This window comes from Xyrauchen texanus, chromosome 9 (genome assembly GCF_025860055.1).
Source record: "Xyrauchen texanus isolate HMW12.3.18 chromosome 9, RBS_HiC_50CHRs, whole genome shotgun sequence".
Classification (NCBI taxonomy): domain Eukaryota; kingdom Metazoa; phylum Chordata; class Actinopteri; order Cypriniformes; family Catostomidae; genus Xyrauchen; species Xyrauchen texanus.
In genome coordinates, this window is record NC_068284.1 from 48,909,491 (window position 1) to 48,936,674 (window position 27,184).

At 43.2% G+C, this 27,184-nt stretch overlaps 1 protein-coding gene across 4 annotated transcripts; it reads right to left on the bottom strand.

Moving 5' to 3' along the window:
* Positions 1-1,042: 1,042 nt before the first annotated feature.
* Positions 1,043-23,593, bottom strand: LOC127649110 (voltage-dependent calcium channel beta subunit-associated regulatory protein-like). 4 transcript variants are annotated; one of them, XM_052134057.1, is made up of 10 exons: positions 23,539-23,593; positions 21,548-21,608; positions 19,467-19,612; positions 13,256-13,317; positions 13,038-13,176; positions 12,692-12,863; positions 12,447-12,599; positions 9,294-9,486; positions 7,959-8,142; positions 1,043-6,082 (listed from the first exon to the last, which is right to left on the bottom strand). In XM_052134057.1, exons 2-10 carry the CDS (start codon positions 21,584-21,586, stop codon positions 4,519-4,521), a joined length of 2,652 nt encoding a protein of 883 aa, XP_051990017.1. In that variant the 5' UTR covers positions 21,587-21,608; positions 23,539-23,593; the 3' UTR covers positions 1,043-4,518. The 4 variants fall into 4 exon arrangements, with proteins under 4 accessions (XP_051990017.1, XP_051990015.1, XP_051990016.1 ...); XM_052134055.1 differs by having other exon boundaries at positions 21,548-22,268; positions 23,539-23,592; XM_052134056.1 differs by lacking the exon at positions 23,539-23,593 and having other exon boundaries at positions 7,959-8,127; positions 21,548-22,812.
* Positions 23,594-27,184: the final 3,591 nt, after the last annotated feature.

Consider the following 27,184-nt stretch of genomic DNA (forward strand, 5'->3'; position numbering starts at 1 on the left):
CACTGAGATAACGTGATTTAAACGTGATTTTTAAACAATGAAGTTGAAATGGCTTCAATGGATGAACGGACCATCGATGAAGAACATCGGCGCTCACGGTCGGTCTGTCTTTAAATGTTTAGAAGTTATCGTTGAAAATGAATTTGTCTATGGGATTAATGAATGTGATTTTTACTTCTGAATCAGACTGTTGCGCTCTATTAAGAGAACTGATATAACTGTGTGATATAGCCTTTAAATCAAAACCCAAATCGATCAATCGACCATCATTTCCCCATCAAAATATGTGCCATTAAAACAATCTCTTTAATATCTGACTTCCATCTTTGAACTCTGTTTTGCACATCAAGGAATGTATCGATTCTCTGTTACATTAACAGTTCTGTTACTTTTGGATTCATATCTGAAATAATAATTTACTGCCCTCAGTGTTCTGTTCCCAAATGATGAAACTATTTCAACAGGTTATATAGCAAATCAGAGAGAAATAATAATAATAATAATAATAATAATAATAGCTCTAATAACCAAACAATGAAACTTAAGCTGCGTACACACTGCCAGCTTCGCTGCAGGTCGCCAGTGGCTGGCGGTGAAGTCGCTAGTGGGCGTTCCCGCTACTGGTTGCCTAGTAACGTTTATAAATGACATTCACGGATGTCATTCCATTGCTGTACGTTTATTCACCATATCTGATCATTTATATGGTTTTGTTTGTAGAGAGAGAGAGAGAAGGATCACGTGAGCTCTCCCGTCTTCTCTCCTATTGGCTGTCGCTTCCGTTAGTCGCTCTTCATTTGAATAAAGTTGAACTTGTCTCAACTTTGTTGCGTCGCTGGACACGCCCACATCTAGTCGCCAACGGTCGCGACCGCTCGTGTCGCCGGAAGTCGCTGTGCTCTCATTGAACATGAATGGGATGTGTCGCTAACGGTGTGTACGCAGCTTTAATGACTAATAAAATACTTGCACAATCCCATTATTGGCCCAAACTATATAATAAAACTACACAAACCGAAAGTGTGGTCATGCATTTCAGTCAGTCACTTATTTATTTAATAGAAAATATTAAATATGTACATGTTATATGAACAATACGTTATTAATTACACTGATTTAATCTTGGGAATAAGTGCCGTGAGCGCAGCACAGTTTACTTAATAGCCAATCAGTGCGGCTGCAGCCCAAGTAATCATTTATAAACTACTTATATCTATAAAAACCCAAATCAACACCGGAACATCAAGCGTTCTGGTGATCCAACCTGTCTCAGTAAACAAACGGGCAATACATTATTAAAGATTCAAAATAACACTAAGGTGAGGTAAATACATATGCATAGTAGGGCATAATAAACGTCTAATGCACATACAGGGAACATCATGTGACCAACAGCCAAACTGAGTCTTCCTGCTCGAAGTGAATCTTGTCACCTTTATTTCCATTTGAAGTTATCAACCATCAGCATCATCTGCCGCACAGAACACAAACGCAGAGAATATTCAGTGCTGACAGATGTTTCGTGGAGTCTCGTCTTCAACACCACAGATGTGCTTTAGTGTGACCTCATGTCACCTGAAGGTCAGACGATGTCATATAGAGCTTCTCCGCAGGTCATGTGTGATGTCATCCTGTGAAACACGCAACCGTTGACACGGAAACGACTGGAGACTGTTTACGCATCATGTCCGTCCAATCAGATGTGAGCTTGAGTTTATCCACAGGGAAACTCCCACTGCTATAAACACTCGCTCGGCATCCATTATTGTCCAATAGTACATCAGTTGTGCTACAAATCTGTATTTAAATGAGAAGACCGGAAACCAGAAACTCCACCAGCTTGATATTAAACCAATCAAAGAAATGATTCTTATATTCCCGGTAAATATATCTAAACATTCTTCAAACAAGACAAAAATGACTTGAGGAGCAGAATGACCTGATCTTAACCTCCAGAAAAATCGAATAACATCGGGTGTGCTTTATGCCTAAAATGGGAAAAATCTCTATGCCAACGGGGTAAGAAATATAAACTCTCTCTTTGAATCAAGGGATTCCCCGTTGGCATATATTTGTATTTACTTTCTTGTTATAAGCAAAAACATTACAAAATTGAGTTCGATTTCTCTAAAAACAAGAATAAATCTCTTATCAGAATTAAATAAGTAAATGTATTTTGTTATAAGAATGTTTTTTTTTCTTTTTACTAGGGGCGAGGGAAAAGTTGCCAGGCGCGAGGCGAACGTTGCCAGGTGCGGGGCGGGCGAGGCGAACGTTGCCAGGTGCGGGGCGGGCGCGAGGCGAACGTTGGCAGGGGTGGGCGCGAGGCGAACGTTGGCAGGGGTGGGCGCGAGGCGAACGTTGGCAGGGGCGGGCACGAGGCAAACGTTGCCAGGTGCGGGGCGGGCGCGAGGCGAACGTTGGCAGGGGCGGGCGCGAGGCGAACGTTGGCAGGGGCGGGCGCGAGGCGAACGTTGCAGGGCGCTGGGCGGGCGCGACGCAAATGTTGCCAGTTCAAACATGGCCTGAACTGTTATTCTTGTTCAAGGTTTCACTTTTCTTTTTACTAGAAAATAAGACAAAAATCCTCAAAACAAGTAAATATCACGTCAAACGCAGAATGGCATAATGTATTTTTTCTAGTTTTGAGAAATCGAACAAAATTTGGCTTTTTAAATGGTCTTCTCTCCCAATTTGGAATGCCCAATTCCCAGTACTTAGTTGGTCCTCGTGGCGGTGCAGTTACTCACCTCAAACCGGGGGACAGAGGATGAGTCTCAGTTGCACCCGTGTCTGAGACCATCAATCTGCGCATCTGATCACGTGACTTGTTGTGCATGACACCGTGGAGACTCATGCTACTCTCCACGATCCACACACAACTCACCACACGCCCCATTGAGAGAACCACTAATCACCACCACGAGGAGGTTACCCCATGTGACACTACCCTCCCTAGCAACCGGGCCAATTTGGTTACCCCATGTGACTCTACCCTCCCTAGCAACCGGGCCAATTTGGTTGCTAAGTAGACCTGACTGGAGTCACTCAGCACACCCTGGATTCAAACTCACGGCTCCAGCTGTGATAGTCAGCGTCAGCTTAAGCGTCGATTAAAACGAACTCTGGTGCGATTGCTCTGTTAGTGCGGGTAATTTGAACAAGTGTGAACGCTGCCACCCGAACCTTGGTGCGCAACAAACAAGCGGACCGAGACCTTCAGAATAGTGAGTGGGACTTGGTCCACTTCCAAACGAACTCTGGTGCGGTTCGACTGATATATGAACGCAACATGGACCAAAGACGTCTAAACGGACCAAAAACAGGAAGTAATTTGCCTAATACTGACCTCAAGCACACCTGGTTCTTCTCATCATAGGAGCGATACATTACAGTTCGGGACAGGCGTCGGAACCACCGTCTCCATGAAGCATATCATAATAGTGTGAGTAACGGAGGAATTCCTGCCGTTGTTTTGACTCCTTTACACACTTTATTAACTCTTTGTTTGTTCTCAGCTGGTAAAAATACCACCATATATACATCCAACGAGCGCATTTCGCCCAGCAGCAGCATTGTTTTGGATGATCGGCATGTTCCAAAAATATACGTCATAAAAGCTGTCCAATCAGGTCGTGACTTTTTCCTAATGAGTGTGAACGCTAAACGAACGAGGACTAAATGTATCATTTTCTTTTTTGGTCCAGACCAAGAGGACCAAACTAAGTGTGAACACCCCCTAAATCACATTTTAAGAACGTTTAGATATTTTTATTGGAAAACAAGACAAAGACATTTTTTGCAGTGCAAATTTATATTTTCATACTGAATATTTGTGTCCTTTTTTCAGGGAAAAAATATCTAAACCGTAAAACAAGGAAAAATAAATAATAAAATACTTATAAAATACTTATAAAATAGCGAATAAACCGTAGTTCATGAGAAGTCAATTTCCACAAATGCTGCTAATGTCACATTGACCATCTGGAAAGTGTTAGAAGACATTATGCTGATTCCTGCGCCAAGCGTTTTATCAATGTAGCACAGCAGTATAACATTCCCGCAAAGCACAGATAGAGCTCGGCACTTTGTAAAATGATTGCAGCTGCAAGACAGACTTGCGGGGCTCTACGGAATTTGCAAGGCGCGGGGCGAGCGCGAGGCCCAATTTGCAAGGGGCGAGTACCAAGGGGCGAGGCGCAAGGGGCGAGCGCCAGTACCAAGGGGCGAGGTAAAAGTGTGAGTGCAAGGTGATCACCTGTGTTCTGCAACTGCTGCCGGGACCTTAACGCAGCCAGTGAAGTTTCTGGCGAGTTGGTGCCTTACACAGACTGTGTAATATGTGTATAGGGACCGGCGGTACTGATTACCACCGAACTGAAACCTGCTGCTGTCTACAAGGTTCTGTCACAGTTTCTTCAGGAATCCAAATAAACATGTATGAATGTTATATGAACTTTACAAGATGAGGGTTACCATCTGACACAAACCTGATGGCTCTACCATTTCAAACAACTGTTATTCTTGTTCAAGGTCTGGCGAGGTGCGGCTTACAGTCACTACACACTCTTGACTTCCTCTTTGAGTCCTCAGACTTGAGTAGATCTGATCGTCCAGAGTGGACGCCAGTTTGTCTGATGGACTGATGCCAGTAAGAGTGTGATGCGAGTAGTCCACTTGACCCGTGCCAGTATGATGGATGTTTCCAGGCATGAGTGCATCTGTGTTTGAATGTAATTGAGTACTAAAAGTGGTCAAAGTCCCACCACAGTCTGTCTGCGACTGTTTTTGTGTATCTGTCTGGATGTCATTGAGTATCCCACAATCCCTGGCATTGTTGTCTTGCAGATGAGATGAAGAGAACTGGCAGCTTGTGTTGTTGCTGCTGTTGTTGAAGTTCTCCTCCAGTTCTGGACCAGAGCTTCCCGTTTCTGAGGGTGGACCAGCACCCTCGAGCTCTTCTGGCTTGTCTGGCATAGGAGATTCAGTACCAACTGACCCCTCACTGGCCTCTTCATCCGCGGCGCTAGCAATGCGAGACAGGATGCTATGGCAGCGCGTGTCCAAGGGGTAGTTTGCGCTGTCACCTTTGCGTAGCGGGTAGCAGCGCTGTCGCTCTAGGGATGGCGAGTATCGTGCGGCACCAGGGTCGCTGTGCTGTTTGGTGCGCTGCCACTGCTTCCGAAGATGGATTCGTGAGCGGTGGCGGTGGTGCAACGAGGGTGACCCTTGCTGGTCTAATTGAGGATCGTGGCGCAAGAATTCGTTGAACAGCGCCTCAGTCTTCTCATCGATGCTGTAGTCGCGACGCCGGAAACGTAGTTTGGGTTTGGTTGCGGGGGTCAGTTCTGGAGTTACTCTAATTGGATTCTCCGTCTCCACAGTCACACCACTTTCTGAAACCTCATCTTCTAGTTCTTCCTTGAACAGTCGTGCCTCAAAACTCTCGCAAACAGTCCCTTTCCGCCCAGCATTTGTGAAGAAGTGTCTGCGTTCTGAAGCAGTCTTCCCAGAAGCACTTCCAAAGAGTCGAAATTCCTCCGGAGCCTTGCACGGTGCCTCGATCGACGCGTAACCGCTGTCCATCTGCAACAGCTTCCGGTTGCCCGTCTCTCCGTCGCTGCCTCGTTCAGCGTCCACACTGTATTTCCCATTTCTTCTCACCCCTGCGTCCCTCACCACATCAGTGTACGCCAGTTCGCCATCCCCGTCCATCTCATCATCGATGTCTTGCGACTGGTTGCTGGGGACACCCATTCTCGAGGGACCTACAGAGCAAACGCTGTCGGCATCGACGGAGTCCCTGTCGTTGCTGCTCAGGTCAGAAGAGGCGTATTGCTCCAGCGATGCTCTCAGGCTCCAGATGTCACGATATAGACTCGGCTGCTCCAAACTCTCTTGACGACACGCTAGTCCAAATCCTTCCGTACCACCTCCTGATGCTCCTGCGATCATTTCCTGTCCATCCTCTTCAGAATTGTCCATCTCCAGAGGTCGGCGTGATGAGGGAAACATTAGTGCCACATCTGTCGTCGTGCCCCTTACATTGCAATTGAGCTCCATTACGGCCTGGACCTCTAACCTGCAGAGGTACATAGAGACGAACAGTAAACAGGATGTCGTTGCAGCAACCTTTCGGGTGACCAAACAACATGGCGCTGACCACAGCAGAGTTTATCTTTGGGAGAAACGCCAGCAAAACTACATCTGATAAGAAACCTCATTCATTTTTTACATTGAAACCTGTTTGAGTCAAAAGATTAGAGTCTCTAGTTTCATCTGATATGCCATTTTAAACATTTGAGCGATATATCGTGAAACGGCACTCTGTTAAACACAATGACCACATATGTGGACTATAGGCTTATTTTCAGTTCTTCTATATTTACTGTCATTATCACATTGAGAATAAATGTGTCCATCCAAAAACTGATAAATGTGTCTTTCAGAGGCTTTATATGAAGTTATGATGAAAATAAGATGCATTTCAGACTGTTCTGAGACCAGTGCAGACAGACAGCACACTGGAGGTTAAGTCATGCACAAAATAGGGAGCAAGGGAGCATCCTATAGCTCTCCTATAACTGTTCTGAGACCAGTGCAGACAGACAGCACACTGGAGGTTAAGTCATGCACTAAATAGGGAGCAAGGGAGCATCCTATATCTCTCTATAACTGTTCTGAGACCAGTGCAGACAGACAGCACACTGGAGGTTAAGTCATGCACTAAATAGGGAGCAAGGGAGCATCCTATAGCTCTCTATAACTGTTCTGAGACCAGTGCAGACAGACAGCACACTGGAGGTTAAGTCATTCACTAAATAGGGAGCAAGGGAGCATCCTATAGCTCTCCTATAACTGTTCTGAGATCAGTGCAGACAGACAGCACACTGGAGGTTAAGTCATGCACTAAATAGGGAGCAAGGGAGCATCCTATAGCTCTCCTATAACTGTTCTGAGATCAGTGCAGACAGACAGCACACTGGAGGTTAAGTCATGCACTAAATAGGGAGCAAGGGAGCATCCTATATCTCTCTATAACTGTTCTGAGACCAGTGCAGACAGACAGCACACTGGAGGTTAAGTCATGCACTAAATAGGGAGCAAGGGAGCATCCTATATCTCTCCTATAACTGTTCTGAGATCAGTGCAGACAGACAGCACACTGGAGGTTAAGTCATGCACTAAATAGGGAGCAAGGGAGCATCCTATATCTCTCCTATAACTGTTCTGAGATCAGTGCAGGCAGACAGCACACTGGAGGTTAAGTCATGCACTAAATAGGGAGCAAGGGAGCATCCTATATCTCTCCTATAACTGTTCTGAGACCAGTGCAGACAGACAGCACACTGGAGGTTAAGTCATGCACTAAATAGGGAGCAAGGGAGCATCCTATATCTCTCTATAACTGTTCTGAGATCAGTGCAGACAGACAGCACACTGGAGGTTAAGTCATGCACTAAATAGGGAGCAAGGGAGCATCCTATATCTCTCCTATAACTGTTCTGAGATCAGTGCAGACAGACAGCACACTGGAGGTTAAGTCATGCACTAAATAGGGAGCAAGGGAGCATCCTATAGCTCTCTATGCAGTTAAGTGCGTTCACTCCTAAAATCTGATCAAAAGTTCAGTTTCAGGCTGCAGATGATGTTTGGATCACTCAATGATCATCAGTTCATAGATTCACATTTATAATGTTTTATTTGAACATGATTGACAGTGATTGGATGATGCTGGACATTCAATCTGAATTAATTATGATCATTTATGATGTCTGTAATGTCTCAACATGAATAATCAACACTTTCTATAGCTTGGTGGTGTTTAAAATTTCACGACTTGGTCTTGTTGTCCACATATGTGGACTTGGAAATGCACACAGCAGTGACACTCGGGTCTCAGAGTTTCTTGACTGTTGTAAGAGGATCATGGGAAACGGAGTGTGATGTGACTGCACCTGCTGAGGGGAGCTGGAGACCCCGCGTCCAGAGAACTCGCTGAGAGCCGTCTGAGGGCGTCCGGCGGCGGTTGAACGGGAGGTTTGTGCAGCAGGAAGTCACCGACTCCTTGATCGAGAGTCTCGCTGGCCGCTCGCTGCCTCTGAAACGCACGTCTCCGCGGAGCTCCTACAACAACACATACTTTATACGTACAAAGAATTTTAAGATGAGATGTTTTATTGTTTGACATGCAGTCGGATGTGATGTCTATAAGTCTTATATTTGAGAGAAGCTAAAGAAACATTTCCACAGTAGCAGACAGTAAAATATGGATCTATCGACTGATCTGTCTCACTTCTAAACTAACACGCTGCTTTATTTAAAAAGAGAAATATTCAAATAAATATTAACCAATTCAATTAAAACAATGACATGCAGCCTGTAAGTACTGCGAGTGAATATAATAAATGATATGAAAATATAATCAATGATATTGACTTCTAAAGTCACTTTTATAATGTTTATTCAGTCATTTGCTCGTCTGACACAATATCTTTGATCATCTCTCAACAAATATTAATGTATGCATTTAAACTGCATGTAATGTAATTAACTGTCATCCCTATTAATGACAATATTCTTGAGCAGAAATCCAGTTTAATTTACACTGAACTATTTTTATTAAATCATTTTTTCTTGTTAGTAAATTGAATAACAATTTTCTGAAGAACAAGACCAAAATATTTAGCAAGTTTTCTCAAATAAAATATATTTTATTAAGAATGTTTAGATATTTTACTGGGATAATAGACAAAAAGTTTTGACAATTTTAATTTTTTATTTTTAATATATATATATATATATTTTAGATTTGTTTATTTTATTTTTTTGCTGCACGTTTGATTTGTAAATACAATTTTGTAAATAATTCACTCGGCTCGTCGCAATGCATTATGGGTTTGACTTTGCCATGAAGGTTACATGTGATGAATTTATACAAACTGGTAAAAGACAGCGTAATATTGGCGTCCACCTTCACACCGGCGCTACACTTATGATGCCTTAAAATACGGCCTAGTTAGGCAGCACACTAAGCTTTGGTACAGAGCTGAAGACTTCCAGGAATAAAACCGCCACATTTAATGTGATCTACAGCTCAGCAGGAAATGAACGCCACACTGACTGACAGTGATTGCCATAGCAACATTTCACCGTCTCATGACAACAAGAAACATGGATGCCAACAGTTGAACACGTTTGGCGTTTATAATTCATGGAGTGACTCCATATTAACTGCAGTGTGAACATGTAAATGTGTCAGATTGTGTCACAACTGTAAAACAGACTCTCACCTTTAATTTCAAGACTCGCTGCTCTCTGAATGGTGCCAAACTTCCACTTCTTCACGGCGAAGAACGGCGCAGCGCCCTCCAGACTGGCATGCCGCCGGAGTTTAGACAGTAAGTGAAACATGGTGCCGTGAGTCAGAGCTGGACCGGAACCAGAATCCTTCTCCATCAGCCCACAGCTGCTCATTAACTCCACCTGAAACACAAGTGTGAGTGACACAGAGTGCACCTGGGGCACGGAGGTCAAAGGTCACGTGACCGACTCTTATATACAGCATCAGATTGCTGGAAGCAACAGGGGTTTCAACATCCAGTGAAAAGTAAAGCCTTTGTTCATGCCGAAAATGGTTTTCAAGCGTGGGCGGGGTCACAAAACTAGATTGTGCAGCCTTAAAGCTCAGGGCACCCCAGGGCAGTCGAAGGCCCCCGGTAGTCAAGGGCATTGGCCCGGTCGGTAATCCCTTCCTGATATTCTGCTGTTCCTGTGAGGATCATATATGCTGGGTCTTAGTTTAACTGTATATGTGGACACAGGAAAGATAATAATACCAGTGTCTACCTGATTTCAATCCCGTGCCGACTGTTCATGCCAATCCTTTTAGGGACTGCCCATTCCAATAGAGAATCTAGCGTAGACTATTTTACCTTCATTAAAACCACCCGGGTATAATCCAGGGTATAATCCAGGGTATAATCCAGGGTATAATGTATTCTGCCAGATACTCCAATCAACTTCTATAATCCCGATACATTATATGATCATGTTTAATGTTTCCTGCATAATTAATGGCCTGTAATAATGCTCTGATTGGTCAGTGTCGACCCATCTCTGTGATCCGCACACGTCACTAAAGTCCCATCATGCAAATCAACGGTAAACTTACATGTGCAGAAATAACATACAACATACCAAATACCATATTTACTATTATTGATCATGTGAACAGTCTTACTCCACGTACAGTATACGTCTCTTATATTCAAGAGTTATTACAATATATCATTTTTATTTAGATTTTAGTTTTAAGTGAGAATGAGAAACATGCACGGATTGCACACGGACACATGAACATGTCACATGCGTGTTCTGCTCATTTATTTTTCACTTCGAAATTGAAATACAGAATTGCACATTTTCTTTAAATGTTTTTTCATTTCAAAAGCAAAAACCAAAAAAAACGATTTACTTTGTCATTCAAAGCATAGTTCATATTTAACTTTTCCAACTTCTCAATATGAAGTGAATGAACACAAACACAAATATGAGCTGCACTTGATCTTGTTTTATTCACTCATGTTGTCACTGATGTTTACATCCGTGTTTCCCAAACTTTATTTCTGGCACGGCACATTTTATATGACATTCTACGACCCCACGACCCCTCATCGACTAACCATCATCAATATTTCTCCTTTTCAAGAACCCATCTTAGTAGCGTGTACTTGTAATGTTTGGAACACGTCACATGGGTCGGCTACACTGTGAGGTCACAGGTGGAGAGAGCGCTGCATGGGTCATGAACAAGCAACAAATTTGCTTTTGTCATTTGTAGATTTATCCTTACAATGCCACAAATTACAGCGATACAAACTCACGAGGGGCGATACAGGTGAGACCATCACTGGTCCAACAACATTTATTCAGGGGATATTGTTTTTAAAGAATAAAATAAAAGCACCAATTCCAGCTATTTTAGTGATTCAAGTTTATTCAAGGTTACAACTGTGCAGAATCAGCTGCAAAATAAAGAGTATTTTAGTGAGACTTGCTTCTGTTTCACACATTTGTTCAAACGGATCAGTTCAGTGACCCCTTCTGGAAATGTCACTAATGTGGCGAGGAATGAGTGTCTGATGTGCGAATCAGTGAGTCGTTCATGACCGAAATCTACAGAGAGACTTTATAGTGTTTAAGCATTAAAAGAGCAAAGCAGATCTGTAGTCTTCCTTCAGTCTGAGCGTTATACTTAATCCAAAACGATAACAATAATAGTCTAATAATAGTGATTCCCCTTCGGTCACTCACTCAATGTTGTGTCGATGAAGTGACACTAGGGGTCGCTCTTGAGCGCTCGAGACACCTCTTTGGGACAAGGCCAATGAGAAGTTGGCGTATTGGCGATCTAAATTAGCATGCCACTCCCCCGACATACGGGTATAAAGGAGGTCTGGGCAGCGGATGAAGTCCGTTCCATTCACCTTTTCTGAAAGGTCTTCGAGCCTGGCTGTTGGCTACAGGGCGCACTACCAGCGGTTCCTCTCCACTCTGTACAGATTACACCCTTGGATGCTTCGACAGCGCTTTAAGAGCTATTTCCCCTCTAAAGAGAGTCTATATTCTCTGAAAGAGCAGACACGGAGACATTGAACGTCTTTTTCAAGACGCGTCTTTTTAAAGATGAGCTTCCGTCGCTGTGTCGTTCCTGGGTGCGATCGTTACCTCTCTATGGCCACATTCACTGCCTCACGTGTCTGTGCCCCGATCACGTTGAGAAAGCGTTTGTGGATGGTTCATGTTCTCACTGCGGTCGCGGCTTTCTTTCTCCCAGAAGAAAGCCACTTCAGTTGTACGAGGCCGCCTCGGCTGATGCTGAAAGCAATTTGGGGGCTTCAGCGGGTTCGGTTTCACCGGGTAAATCCCCACGGACCGCCCACTCCCTGGTACGCTCGTTTACCTCCGCCCAATTCTGGGATGAGATCGACAGCTCACTTCACTCTCGGGACTCGCGAGATGGATGAAATTTCGATCGCTGCATCGGAGAGCGTTCTGGTTATGTCAGACGCCGAGGATGCCATGCTTGTCCAGGCCGCCGCGAGTGTGGCGCTAGAGTGGAACACTCCGCCAACCCCCGAACACTAGCGGCTTGACGATTGGTATCTAGGTTCGGCGCACCGCTCGCGGCCACACCCCACTCCAGTCCCCTTCCTCCCGGAAGTGCACAACGATCTGACGTGGTCGTGGAGGGCACCTTTTACAGCCCGGACACAATCCTTCGTCCGCTCTCACTCAGCAGCGCTGACTTGAGTCATGTGATGACCATTTACCCGTATAAACATCCCTCACTTCATAGACTTCAATGTATTCTGACAATCTTTCACGGCACACTTGTGTGCAGCACAGCAGTTGGGAACACTGGTTTATAGAATATAACTCACGGTTTGTGATCGTGGTGGTTTGGTGGCATATTCGGTGTTGACGTTAGTGCCGCTGGTGTTCAGGGTGGAGTTGAGCGAATCTCCAGGTAGAGTGCAGACGGGACTTTGACAGTTCCACGATACAGGTGAGTCTGGAGAAGGACCCTCGCCGGGCTACACACACAAAAACCCAAGCTGTTGTAACGTGGCACTCAAAGGTTTAACCCAGTTTACAGCTGAACTGTGGAGGTGCAGTCAGTGATTACCTGGAATATAGCGAGGGCCGGTGTGTGTGAGGGCTGTTCGGTGACACTGACGCTGTTCTCAGGTGAGTCGCACTCCATGATGGTGAGGATGTTCAGTGCAGGAGTCGGTATGTGCAGGTGAGTCAAACGAGCACTCTTCAGGTGATGAAAGTCGCCCTCTGTGAGCGTGTACCTGACACATAAAACAGATTGCTAAATACAATATATTTCACCTCATAACCAGAGACGGCTCAATCTAAAACACAGGCACACATCAGTAAACATGGTTGAATACAGACACACATCAAATGTGGTTTAGGAGTTTGACCCCTGCAACAGATTTGACCCTTCTATGAATGTCACTCACCTTCGACCTTTCTCCTGTTCTTTGGCGCTCTGCTCATAGACGATGCTCTCATTGAACGACACCCGTCGCCCTGTGCATGTAGCAGACAGGAAATGTTCTGTGTCCGTATCACCATGACAACTAGTCGTGATGGTCAAGTCTGTGGAAGGAACATGTCAACAACGTCAACAATGCTGAATTTTCATGTTGTTTCTGGATATGTTGAATGTTTGTGGCACCTTGTGTTGGTTGAATCTCTTCTACGTATGTGGTGTTGGTTTTCTCCAGGTCATCGCTCGATCTGAAACATCACGTAAAATCCAAGTAAAATATGAAGATACATTTACTGGAGAAGCAACAGAGAGAAGGCTTCTTCTTTTTGTCTTGTGGCAGTTTTATCACTTATTTAAGCATAAACAAGAGAACAGATCTGCCAGTGTCACAAGGTTAAATCAACGGCACAGACTTTCTTATTACAGCTGCTTTGTGTTTATGTCCTTGATGCTGTACAGATATTTAATTCACACATGCAAGCACAGAACCCTTAGAAATATTTAATGCGGCAAAACTCTTCAAGTTATACTAAATCAGAACATATGACACAATGATGAACCTACAACTGAGCTCTACAGGGGCAATATTCAACACTATCGCTTGATTTTTCCCACTATTGAAATAATGTAATAAAGGTTTCTTGTAACAAAAACAGTTATAATTAGTTCTATTAAATGTGTTATTTTTATTACCCATTTCCTCTAAGACGTCTTATATCCTGTAAATAAGTTCTGTTTTAATTGGCTTACCTTTTACTAATGAGCTATCGGGTTCAGTAAAGTTTTTAACTGCCTCATTCTTCAATAACAGTGTCTTTAAAAAGCCACATTAAATTTTTAAAGATTTAAACATAAATGTTGTGATTATTATGGTTTTGGTACAGATACCATGATGGAACACAAACTATTGTGAGGGACCCAAAACTATTGAGAGGGAGCGCAAACTATTGAGAGGGAGCGCAAAACTATTGAGAGGGAGCGCAAAACTATTGAGCGGGAGCGCAAAACTATTGAGCGGGAGCGCAAAACTATTAAGAGGGAGCGCAAAACTATTGTGAAGGAGCGCAAACTATTGAGAGGGAGCGCAAAACTATTGTGAAGGAGCGCAAACTATTGAGAGGGAGTGCAAAACTATTGAGAGGGAAAGCAAAACTATTGTGAAGGAGAGCAAAACTATTGAGAGGGACCGCAAAACTATTGTGAAGGAGCGCAAACTATTGTGAAGGAGTGCAAAACTATTGTGAGGGAGCGCAAAACTATTGAGGGGGAGCGCAAAACTATTGTGAAGAGCGCAAAACTATTGTGAAGGAGTGCAAACTATTGAGAGGGAGCGCAAAACTATTGAGAGGGAGCGCAAAACTATTGTGAAGGAGAGCAAAACTATTGTGAAGGAGCGCAAACTATTGAGAGGGAGCGCAAAACTATTGTGAAGGAGCGCAAACTATTGTGAGGGAGTGCAAAACTATTGAGAGGGAGCGCAAAACTATTGCGAAGGAGAGCAAAACTATTGTGAAAGAGCGCAAAACTATTGAGAGGGAGCGCAAAACTATTGTGAAGGAGCGCAAACTATTGAGAGGGAGCGCAAAACTATTGTGAAGGAGCGCAAACTATTGAGAGGGAGTGCAAAACTATTGTGAAGGAGAGCAAAACTATTGAGAGGGAGCGCAAAACTATTGTGAAGGAGCGCAAACTATTGTGAAGGAGTGCAAACTATTGAGAGGGAACGCAAAACTATTGTGAAGGAGAGCAAAACTATTGTGAGGGAGCGCAAAACTATTGAGGGGGAGCGCAAAACTATTGTGAAGGAGCGCAAAACTATTGTGAAGGAGCGCAAACTATTGTGAGGGAGTGCAAAACTATTGAGAGGGAGCGCAAAACTATTGCGAAGGAGAGCAAAACTATTGTGAAGGAGAGCAAAACTATTGTGAAAGAGCGCAAAACTATTGAGAGGGAGCGCAAAACTATTGTGAAGGAGCGCAAAACTATTGAGAGGGAGCGCAAAACTATTGTGAAGGAGCGCAAAACTATTGTGAAGGAGCGCAAACTATTGAGAGGGAGCGCAAAACTATTGTGAAGGAGCACAAACTATTGAGAGGGAGAGCAAAACTATTGTGAAGGAGCGCAAACTATTGAGAGGGAGTGCAAAACTATTGTGAAGGAGAGCAAAACTATTGTGAAGGAGCACAAACTATTGAGAGGGAGAGCAAAACTATTGTGAAGGAGCGCAAACTATTGAGAGGGAGCGCAAAACTATTGCGAAGGAGCGCAAACTATTGAGAGGGAGAGCAAAACTATTGTGAAGGAGCGCAAACTATTGAGAGGGAGCGCAAAACTATTGTGAAGGAGAGCAAAACTATTGTGAATGAGCGAAAACTATTGAGGGGGAGCGCAAAACTATTGTGAAGGAGCGCAAACTATTGAGAGGGAGCGCAAAACTATTGAGAGGGAGCGCAAAACTATTGTGAAGGAGCGCAAAACTATTGTGAAGGAGCGCAAACTATTGTGAAGGAGCGCAAACTATTGAGAGGGAGCGCAAAACTATTGTGAAGGAGAGCAAAACTATTGTGAAGGAGCGCAAACTATTGAGAGGGAGAGCAAAACTATTGTGAAGGAGCGCAAACTATTGAGAGGGAGCGCAAAACTATTGTGATGGAGCGCAAACTATTGAGAGGGAGCGCAAAACTATTGTGAGGGAGTGCAAAACTATTGCGAGGGAGCGCAAAACTATTGCGAGGGAGAGCAAAACTATTGCGAAGGAGAGCAAAACTATTGCGAAGGAGCGCAAACTATTGAGAGGGAAAGCAAAACTATTGCGAAGGAGAGCAAAACTATTGCGAAGGAGAGCAAAACTATTGCGAGGGAGAGCAAAACTATTGTGAGGGAGTGCAAAACTATTGTGAGAGGAGAGCAAAACTATTGTGAAGGAGAGCAAAACTATTGTGAAGGAGTGCAAAACTATTGTGAAGGAGAGCAAAACTATTGAGAGGGAGCGCAAAACTATTGTGAAGGAGAGCAAAACTATTGTGAAGGAGAGCAAAACTATTGTGAAGGAGAGCAAAACTATTGAGAGGGAGCGCAAAACTATTGTGAAGGAGAGCAAAACTATTGTGAAGGAGAGCAAAACTATTGTGAAGGAGAGCAAAACTATTGCGAAGGAGAGCAAAACTATTGAGAGGGAGCGCAAAACTATTGTGAAGGAGAGCAAAACTATTGTGATGGAGCGCAAACTATTGAGAGGGAGCGCAAAACTATTGTGAAGGAGAGCATAACTATTGTGAGGGAGTGCAAAACTATTGAGAGGGAGCGCAAAACTATTGTGAAGGAGAGCAAAACTATTGAGAGGGAGCGCAAAACTATTGTGAAGGAGAGCAAAACTATTGTGATGGAGCGCAAACTATTGAGAGGGAGCGCAAAACTATTGTGAAGGAGAGCAAAACTATTGTGAGGGAGTGCAAAACTATTGTGAAGGAGCGCAAAACTATTGTGAGGGAGTGCAAAACTATTGTGAAGGAGAGCAAAACTATTGTGAAGGAGCGCAAACTATTGAGAGGGAACGCAAAACTATTGCGAAGGAGAGCAAAACTATTGCGAGGGAGCGCAAAACTATTGTGAAGGAGAGCAAAACTATTGTGAAGGAGCGCAAACTATTGAGAGGGAACGCAAAACTATTGCGAAGGAGAGCAAAACTATTGCGAGGGAGCGCAAAACTATTGCGAGGGAGCGCAAACTATTGCGAGGGAACGCAAACTATTGCGAGGGAGCGCAAACTATTGCGAGGGAACGCAAAACTATTGCGAGGGAGCGCAAAACTATTGCGAGGGAGAGCAAAACTATTGAGAGGGAACGCAAAACTATTGTGAGGGAGTGCAAAACTATTGAGAGGGAGCGCAAAACTATTGCGAAGGAGAGCAAAACTATTGCGAAGGAGAGCAAAACTATTGAGAGGGAGCGCAAAACTATTGAGAGGGAATGCAAAACTATTGCGAGGGAGAGCAAAACTATTGAGAGGGAGCGCAAAACTATTGCGAGGGAGCGCAAAACTATTGCGAGGGAGAGCAAAACTATTGAGAGGGAACGCAAAACTATTGTGAGGGAGTGCAAAACTATTGAGAGGGAGCGCAAAACTATTGCGAAGGAGAGCCAAACTATTGTGAAGGAGAGCAAAACTATTGAGAGGGAGCGCAAAACTATTGTGAAGGAGAGCAAAACTATTGAGAGGGAGCGCAAAACTATTGAGAGGGAGCGCAAAACTATTGCGAGGGAGAGCAAAACTATTGCGAAGGAGAGCAAAACTATTGAGAGGGAGCGCAAAACTATTGTGAAGGAGAGCAAAACTATTGAGAGGGAGCGCAAAACTATTGAGAGGGAGCGCAAAACTATTGAGAGGGAGTGCAAAACTATTGCGAAGGAGAGCAAAACTATTGAGAGGGAGCGCAAAACTATTGCGAAGGAGAGCCAAACTATTGCGAAGGAGAGCCAAACTATTGCGAAGGAGAGCCAAACTATTGTGAAGGAGAGCAAACTATTGCGAAGGAGAGCAAAACTATTGAGAGGGAGCGCAAAACTATTGCGAAGGAGAGCAAAACTATTGAGAGGGAGCGCAAAACTATTGTGAAGGAGCGCAAACTATTGAGAGAGAAAGCAAAACTATTGTGAAGGAGAGCAAAACTATTGAGAGGGAGCGCAAAACTATTGTGAAGGAGCGCAAACTATTGACAGGGAACGCAAAACTATTGTGAAGGAGAGCAAAACTATTGTGAGGGAGCGCAAAACTATTGAGAGGGAGCGCAAAACTATTGTGAAGGAGCGCAAACTATTGAGAGGGAGCGCAAAACTATTGAGAGGGAGCGCAAAACTATTGTGAAGGAGCGCAAACTATTGAGAGGGAGAGCAAAACTATTGTGAAGGAGCGCAAACTATTGAGAGGGAGCGCAAAACTATTGTGAAGGAGAGCAAAACTATTGTGAAGGAGCGCAAACTATTGAGAGGGAGAGCAAAACTATTGTGAAGGAGCGCAAACTATTGAGAGGGAGTGCAAAACTATTGTGAAGGAGAGCAAAACTATTGTGATGGAGCGCAAACTATTGAGAGGGAGCGCAAAACTATTGTGAAGGAGAGCAAAACTATTGAGAGGGAGCGCAAAACTATTGAGAGGGAGCGCAAAACTATTGAGAGGGAGCGCAAAACTATTGCGAGGGAACGCAAAACTATTGTGAGAGAGTGCAAAACTATTGAGAGGGAGCGCAAAACTATTGCGAAGGAGAGCCAAACTATTGCGAAGGAGAGCCAAACTATTGCGAAGGAGAGCAAAACTATTGAGAGGGAGCGCAAAACTATTGCGAAGGAGAGCAAAACTATTGAGAGGGAGCGCAAAACTATTGCGAAGGAGAGCAAAACTATTGCGAAGGAGAGCAAAACTATTGAGAGGGAGCGCAAAACTATTGCGAAGGAGAGCAAAACTATTGAGAGGGAGCGCAAAACTATTGTGAAGGAGAGCAAAACTATTGAGAGGGAGCGCAAAACTATTGTGAGGGAGAGCAAAACTATTGCGAAGGAGAGCAAAACTATTGTGAAGGAGAGCAAAACTATTGAGAGGGAGCGCAAAACTATTGTGAGGGAGCGCAAACTATTGAGAGGGAGCGCAAAACTATTGAGAGGGAGCGCAAAACTATTGTGAAGGAGAGCAAAACTATTGTGAAGGAGAGCAAAACTATTGAGAGGGAGCGCAAAACTATTGTGAGGGAGCGCAAAACTATTGTGAAGGAGCGCAAACTATTGAGAGGGAGCGCAAAACTATTGAGAGGGAGCGCAAAACTATTGTGAAGGAGCGCAAACTATTGTGAGGGAGAGCAAAACTATTGAGAGGGAGCGCAAAACTATTGAGAAGGAGCGCAAACTATTGCGAAGGAGAGCAAAACTATTGAGAGGGAGCGCAAAACTATTGTGAAGGAGCGCAAACTATTGTGAGGGAACGCAAAACTATTGTGAAGGAGAGCAAAACTATTGCGAGGGAGCGCAAACGATTGTGAAGGAGAGCAAAACTATTGAGAGGGAGCGCAAAACTATTGAGAGGGAACGCAAAACTATTGAGAGGGAACGCAAAACTATTGTGAAGGAGAGCAAAACTATTGCGAGGGAATGCAAACTATTGAGAGGGAACGCAAACTATTGAGAGGGAACGCAAACTATTGCGAGGGAGCGCAAAACTATTGCGAGGGAGCGCAAACTATTGCGAGGGAGCGCAAAACTATTGCGAGGGAACGCATTTTCTCACTTACATTTGAAAGTTGCAGAAGTTCAGAATGATTTTGCGGTTTATCTGAAGTGTTGAGTTCATTGACACTTTAATCTCAAATCAAAGACCCTGTAAATCTTGTAATCTGAAGTTTGATGTCACCTGGAGTATCGGCGTCCTCCTCGACAGCAGCGGTGACAGAAGACGAGCAGGAGGGACAGAACGATCAGTGTCCCGCCAGCAAACACACACAACACCACCAGCAGAAGCACGTATTCCTCTTGCGCACCGGACGCCAGCGGGACGTCCTACACACACACACATCAGTGGACTGTAAGTTCATCAGGTGGGCAGGCCAGTTTATTTCCATTTTAATTCCATTCTGGATGTTAAACAGAGTTCCCTTTATAAGCTCCTTTAACAGAACACTGCGACAGGAGTCTTGAGGCTGAGATGCAGATGTCAGATGTTATCTGTATCGAGACATTCAGTCACTGACGGTAAAAACAAACCGTTCATAATCAAAAGTGTGTTGAGATAATTATTCAGTTTCTGCATCTGGAAACAACACAGTGTGTTAAAATTACAGCTGAATAAGAGCTTGCATACGGAGGAGCCAAAAACTGTGTGTGTGTATGAGTGTGTGTGTGTGTATGAGTAAATGTATTATTCTGTATTCTTGCTCTTTTGGAAGTGGCTTTGGATAAAAGCATCTGCCAAATGAATAAATATAAATGTCAACATGCTTTAGTATTTATTTATATGAATATAGTACTTATTTATCTTGTAATACATAAAGAAATATATATACTGTAATGGTAAACTTAAATAGATATGAAATAATTATAAAAAATATAATACAAATACAAAACCTGACACACTTGCATACCTGGGGTCTAATTGCATTTCAGACCGCACACGCAGCTGGATTTCCCGCATGCGCAGTGACACGATTTAAGCGTTTTCATACATTTCAGTGCGGATGAGCAACTTTTGGAAAACGCTTAAACGTTAGTGTGGACGGAGAGCGTTTTGAAATGAAAACGCCGTTTACAAATGTGTCCGGATTAATGTAGACGTAGGCTAAGGGTTAACAATAATAATAATAATAAAAATATATATATTTTAAAGGAGCCCCTTTCCCAAAATAATAATTTTATTATGCCCCTTTTCACAAGATGTAATATGTATCTCCAGAATGTGTCTGACGTTTCAGCTCATAATACCCCATGGATCATTTATTATATCATGTTATAAAAGCCTCTTTTTGGGTGGAATCAAAAACGCGCTGATTTTGTGTGTGTCTCTTTAAATGCAAATGATCTGCTGCTCCCCTCCCCCTTTCCGGAAGAGGGGTGTGCCTTTACAGCTCGTGCTTCGGTTACTACAGCAACAACAAATCAGAACCGATATGATTGACAGTGTAAATACTGGAGTTCAGGCTGGACTGGGAAGAGAAATCGACCGGGATTTTACACAGCAACTGCCCAAAAGTTGAGCGGGGTGTGTTCGCTGTCCTTTTCTGCATATTGCGGTGCCGTTTTGTGGTCTGTTCTGCATAAAGCGGCGGCGGCTCATTTTAGCTTATTACGGCCCATTCGGCCTGTTTCGCGGCCGAACCACCAGCCCGCTCTGTTCTCCCGATGACCAGTCCGACTCTGATCGGCCCCAAAATGTGCCGCCCCACCGGTAAAATGCCCGTTATGCCAGATTACCAGTCCATCTGGTCCACTGCGTCATCAGTGGCTCTGAGGCCGGGAGTTCATGAAGACTCTTATGTTCACTTATGAGACATTATTCTTCTCACTGTATCTGTATGTGTGTAGATCACTCAGGGGAGGGGCTATGATAATAGGGTGGAGCCTGTCACCAGTCGTGGGCGTGGCCTGTTCTAACGTGACGTCACTTTAGAGCAGAAAGGAAAAGCGTTCATTTTGACAGTTTTTGATGAATGGAAATATAAGAGACTTTTATCATCGTAGGGTGTTTGTGTACACACGGCCGACTCACATTCACGTACAAACACCATGTACAAGTGAATTTAGCACAATAGCTCCCTTTAAGTTTAGGAGCTAATTTATCAATTCTGTCGACCACTGTGCAAAAGTAGGCATTATAAACCGCCGTTGACCTCACTACTGTGACCATTACTTTGACAACTGTGAGTTATTGATCCTAATGTCATTCATTCAGTGGTCCAAAATGTGTTTCATCATCCTCAGGGATGAAGTTGTGTTACTCACAGTGGTGAGACGGGTCTGTGCAGGAGACTCATCACTCATGCTGTAAGTTTGTGTGTGACGTCTGAAAGAAAAGAACACAATATGAACAGACATCTTTATATTTATCCGATCACACTGACTCACTTTAGCACCACACGAATTTTAATAATCAAAAATGTAACTTTGTAAAAATAACAAAATCTACATTATATGAATTAATATTATATCATGTAGTTGTATGTATAATAATGATATGATCTATCACTGCTTGAAATAATGTGTATAATTCACAAGTAATAACACAGACTTTACATTCGTTTGGATGAGAAACTCTAAAAAGGTTACTGTCACTTTAAGAGTTCAACCAGCGGTTCACAGTGTTCCGCTTCAGCGAACATCAACGAGAATCTCTCGGTTTCTTTGGCGATTCCATGCTGTGTGAGATTAAAATGAACATTTATATTTACTTTTTTTATCTGAGTGTTATATAGAGTGGTGGTGTTGTAGTGGCTAAAGCGCATAACTGGTAATCAGGAGGTTGCTGGTTTGATCCCACAGTCACCACCATTGTGTCCTTGAGTAAGGCACTTAACTCCAGGTTGCTCCGGGGGGATTGTCACTGTAATAAATGCTCTGTATAATACATTGGTACTCAGAAGGTTGCTGGTTTGATCCCCACAGTCACCACCATTGTGTCCTTGAGTAAGACACTTAACTCCAGGTTGCTCCGGGGGGATTGTCCCTGTAATAAGGGCACTGTAAGTCACTTTGGATAAAAGAATCTGCCAAATGCATAAATGTAAATGTAAATACAAACAAACATGCATGATACATTATTTTGATGCTGTCCGGAACAGGGTGTTCGCTGTCCTTTTCTACATATCGCGGTGCCGTTTTGTGGTCCGATCTGCATAACACAACGGCTCAATTAAGCTTCCCGGTCTCGGCCAACCCAAGGGACCCCCTTGGTTCTCCCAATGGCCAGTCCTCCCCTGATTGGCCCCAAAGTGCGTCGGCCCACCGGGAAAATGCCCGGTATGCCAGATTACCAGCCCTGGGTGTGACTGACTGAACTGTAGTTACCGTCATCTACATGCGAATGAGACAGCCGACTCTTCTTTCCTATGTTCACGGACATGACGTAATGTCGCAGGGATGTACGTTATAAGCCAGCGATATCACGCCAAATCTGACCCGACAGCTCAAATTACATATCATTTTATAGGCTTACCGTGGTGAATCGGGGTCCGGACATTGTTTTGAACACTGATTGTTTATGTACTCAATCAATAATGGCACTTTGTTCATTTTTAACCCAACTATCTGCCATTAAAATTAGCCATATACATTCTGCCATTGAGAATAATGTAAATGCAATGGAATGACTGCTGTTAATCAGCCAATAGTTGCCTCAATAATTCAAGTATCAGCCGATTAATCGGTCTGGTCAATATAGCCTATTGATCTGTGCTCTGCATTAGATTAAAGCCCAACCAATCTGAAAGAGCCAGAATTACACATATACATTCATTACACATATACATTCATTAATAACTCATTAAAGCATTTTAATGTATTTTGCATATGTGTTTCTCAGTCTTTATATTCAGGGTTTAGTCCAGATAGCTGCTAATCATGTTCGGCTTTACGTCATTATTTCCGTTTTGATAAAACCGCTCCGTGGAAATAGTAGTGTCGATATGAGCTCATCTGCAACCACAAACATCGCGACGCGTCGACGCTACTCGCAAGGCAGTTAATACATGATTTGCGCATTCACAGTCCGTCGAGGGACGCGTTCAATGACGCGACGCGATCATAACCAGAGATGCGCGAAACGCAGATTTCCATCATTGCGAAAAATTCTGTAACATTTACATTTACGTGTTTAAAGGTTCCGATGAGTCAGACTGTTGATGCATGCGCTATACGGGGGGATTTCACGTTCAATAAAAATTGTTTAATCGGATAGTCAAAAGTGTCGCCATACCTCACAGGCGGGGTTCACTCACCTATTAGTAATTCATGCTGTCCGTGTGAGAGACGCGTTATAAGCGCTCACCAATGACACCATCCTCCAGCAAACGCGTCCCATCTCATCCTGATGCAGCAGGACTTTATGAATGAAGCCCGGAGACTGAGGACACGCCCACTGGTGCTGATGACGGGAGCGGCGGGATTCCACCTCCATGTGCGTCAGAATGATGACGTCATGCTTCATTGTGCACTACAGAAATGCTCATTCACAAAACTGCTGCGGCTCAAACGCGGGCATCGCATTAACCTGCAAATCAAAGGAGCTGTAAGTGATTTTCAATAATTATAGCATTTATTATATCAGATATAATTAATTAAAAATGTTTCACAAATACCTTTTGTCATTTAAGTCAATGAGCACAATAACACGCACACCAATACGCTGATAACCACCAAAAATGAGCTTATTTAAAAAATCTCAAGGTAGCATGCATCATCGGGTTAGTCCTGCTTTTGACGTCAACATGTAAACAGACATGCGCACATTGCACAAACCAGTAAAAACAAGGCAACACCTTTATGCAACCGCACGCGATGCGAAATCAGGGTAATGCGCGTGGTGAAGACAGTTTATGACCTTACTCCAATAAAGGAACACTGTTTGAGATGTTTACATGACCTTACATGTCCACATATTTATACATCATCGGTGTAAGAATCTGCATGTAAACTTGCTCGATGAATAAATCTCACTCGTGTTGTAAAAAAGGACTTAAATATTGATCTGTTTCTCACCCACACCTATCATATCACTTCATATCACATGGATTAAACCAAACTGGAGTCGCATGGATTGCTTTTATGCTACATTTATGTGCTTTTTGGAGCTTCAAAGTTCTGGTCACCATTCACTTGCATTGTATGGACTTACATATTAATCTGTTTCTCATCCACACCTATCATATTCTGAGGTGGTAGAGCGGGTCGGCCGCTAATCGTAGGGTTGGTAGTTTGATTCCCGGTCCACACGACTCTCCACTGAACCCCAAGTTGCTCCCAATGGCAGACTAGCGCCTTGTATGCAGCTCTGCCACCATTTGTGTATGTATGTGAGTGTAGGTGTGTTATTGGGACACAGTGTAAAGCGCTTTAGTAACCTCTAAGGTAAAAAAAAAAAAAACGCCATATAAGTGTAGACCATTTATCGTATCTCTTCTGAAGACATGGATTAAACCACTGGAGTCTTATGGATTACTTTTATGCTACATTTATGTGCTTTTTGGAGCTTCAAAGTTCTGGTCACCATTCACTTGCATTGTATGGACCTACAGAGCTGAAATATTCCTCTAAAAATCTTCATTTGTGTTCTGCAGAAGTCACACATTTGGGATGACATGAGGGTGAGTAAATGATGACAGAATTTACATTTTTGTGTGAACTGTCCCTTTAAGAGCACCAGTTTCAAGAGGCGATTCATGGTTTCAGATCTTGCGTGAGTCTACCACAGATATACTCAGGGTCGAGAGGGTACTTATGGATTTGTGGAGGCGGTAAAGGTCTTACCTGGGGTGAATTGTGTCTAATTACATGTTCTGTGTCTGCGGTGAGAGACGGGGAGTGTTACACCAGAGATGGCGTGTCTGTGTTCTTCGAGTGTTTTTGCGGAAAGGCTGATCTTTAGTTTGGCACAAAGCTGGAAAGTGTTTTCTGTTCTATTGAAATAAAGAGAAATCTCGTGGGCTGTGGAAACTGGCTCCCGCTTATCTGTCCAAACACTAAACTCGTCACACTGGTGCCGAAACCCGGGATAGGAGGAAGGATACGCTGCTATAGAGTCATCATCGATCCCTCAATAGCATCCACCAGGCCCTCATGGATCTCCCAAAAACACTAAGTAGGTGCCCCATTTCCCCAGACTTCTGCTTGACCCCTCCTCGAAAGCTGCCTCGAAATTGCATAAGGTGCATCTTTAGATACAGACTTGATGTTTGTTAGAATCCGAGCCCACACCCCCTCCTCCAATACTAAGATTAAATCTTTCTCCCATAATCTCTTGATAGAGGTTAAAGCTCCGCCCCCAGACTCTGAATGAACAGGCAGTAATACACTGTAACGAGTGCTGGTGGTGTAGTGCGCTAAAGCACAACGAATGTAACACACTGATGCCTCAGTGTATCTTTTTTTTGTGCATTATTTTTTGTTATTTTGTGTGTGTGTGTGTGTGTGTGTGTGTGTGTGTGTGTGTGTGTGTGTGTGTGTGTATGTGTGTGTATTGTATTTTGTGACCAGATGGGGAGGGTGGCGGCTTTTGAGGAGATGTCAAGCAGAGGGCTGGGGATGGTATTTGGCATTTTTGGGGGACTCTTGGGTAGAGGCTGTGGAGAGAGAGATTTGGGGAGGGGTAATAGTGGGGGTTAAATGTTGTCTCGATGTATATACAGTATGTTGTGGGTTTTTTTCTTATATGTTTGAGTCAATAAAAAATTGTTAATGAATAAAAAGATTCAGACTGATCCGGGCTTGTGTCATCATGGTCCGCTTTCCATTCTTTAATGATTCCGTATAAACTTCTAACAAAAGTGGAGCAATTCTGTAGCATAAGATCTAATAAACTCAGTGGCAAAACCATCTGACCCCGAAACCTTGGTAAAGCCTTAACAGGGATGTGGAGTAACGGATTACATGTAACAGGATTACGTATTTAAAATACTAAATATAAGTAACTGTTTTCCACAACAGTTACAATTTATATCATTGGTATTTAGAATACAGTTACATTCAAAAAGTATTTAGATTACTGAAGAGATTACTTTGCATTGTATTGTAATTTGTTACATTTGATATTTAAACATCATATAAATGATCCAAAGTGCGTTTGAGCAGCGGTGAATCACTTTCTTATGATGTGACATTCATACGAGCAGACAGAGAAGAACGTTTGAGGTACGATTGGAGCAGAAGAAATAGAAATAAACCTTGTGTAAATTGTTAGCTTTACGCTAAGCTAAAATGCTATTTCTAGCCATTTTACATGCACATGTGACCAGACACCATCATATTTATTATCAAGAAAATTCATGTTAGATTATAATAAAAAACATTCTAGTAAGATCTTTGATATTAGGGCAGAAATCATATTCTTGATCATTTCTGTGTTTGTATTCCTGTAAAGATATCTATAAATCCTCAAAACAACATCAGTTTGATTGATCTTGTTTTAGAAGCAACACTGCAGAAGATATTTGGGTTTTTTACAGAATGTATTTTGTAAGTGAAAAAATCTACCAGTGCTGAAGAAGTAATCCAAAGTATTTAGATTACATTACTGACCTTGAGTAAACTAACGGAATACATTACAAATGACATTTTACAGCATGTATCCTGTAATCTATAGTGGAATACATTTCAAAAGTAATCCTCCCAACCCTGGCCTTAATTACCTCGCCAAGCTCCTCCAAGGTTATCTCAGAATCAAGAGAAATGTTTTTGCTCATTCGTCAATTTAGGGAGTTCAAATTGTTCCACAAAGTTTCCTGCTTTCTCTCCCCTAAGAACCGCCTTAAGTGCCTCCCAAGCCACACCCACAGAGGATACTGAGGACCAGTTGGTCTCAATATAGACTTTTAAAGCTTTCAACATTTGTTTACACACTTTACACAAAGGGTTTACACACTTTTGCTT

Bases quoted from the DNA above. Each gene is read 5' to 3' on its own strand.
- LOC127649110 (XM_052134055.1), bottom strand. From the start codon at position 21,640: ATGTCTGTTCATATTGTGTTCTTTTCTTTCAGACGTCACACACAAACT. The intron at 13,177-13,255 runs GTGCCACAAACA...TTCCTTCCACAG, and splicing joins AGAGATTCAACCAACACAAG to ACTTGACCATCACGACTAGT. The intron at 12,600-12,691 runs GTAATCACTGAC...TTGTGTGTGTAG, and splicing joins CGGCCCTCGCTATATTCCAG to CCCGGCGAGGGTCCTTCTCC.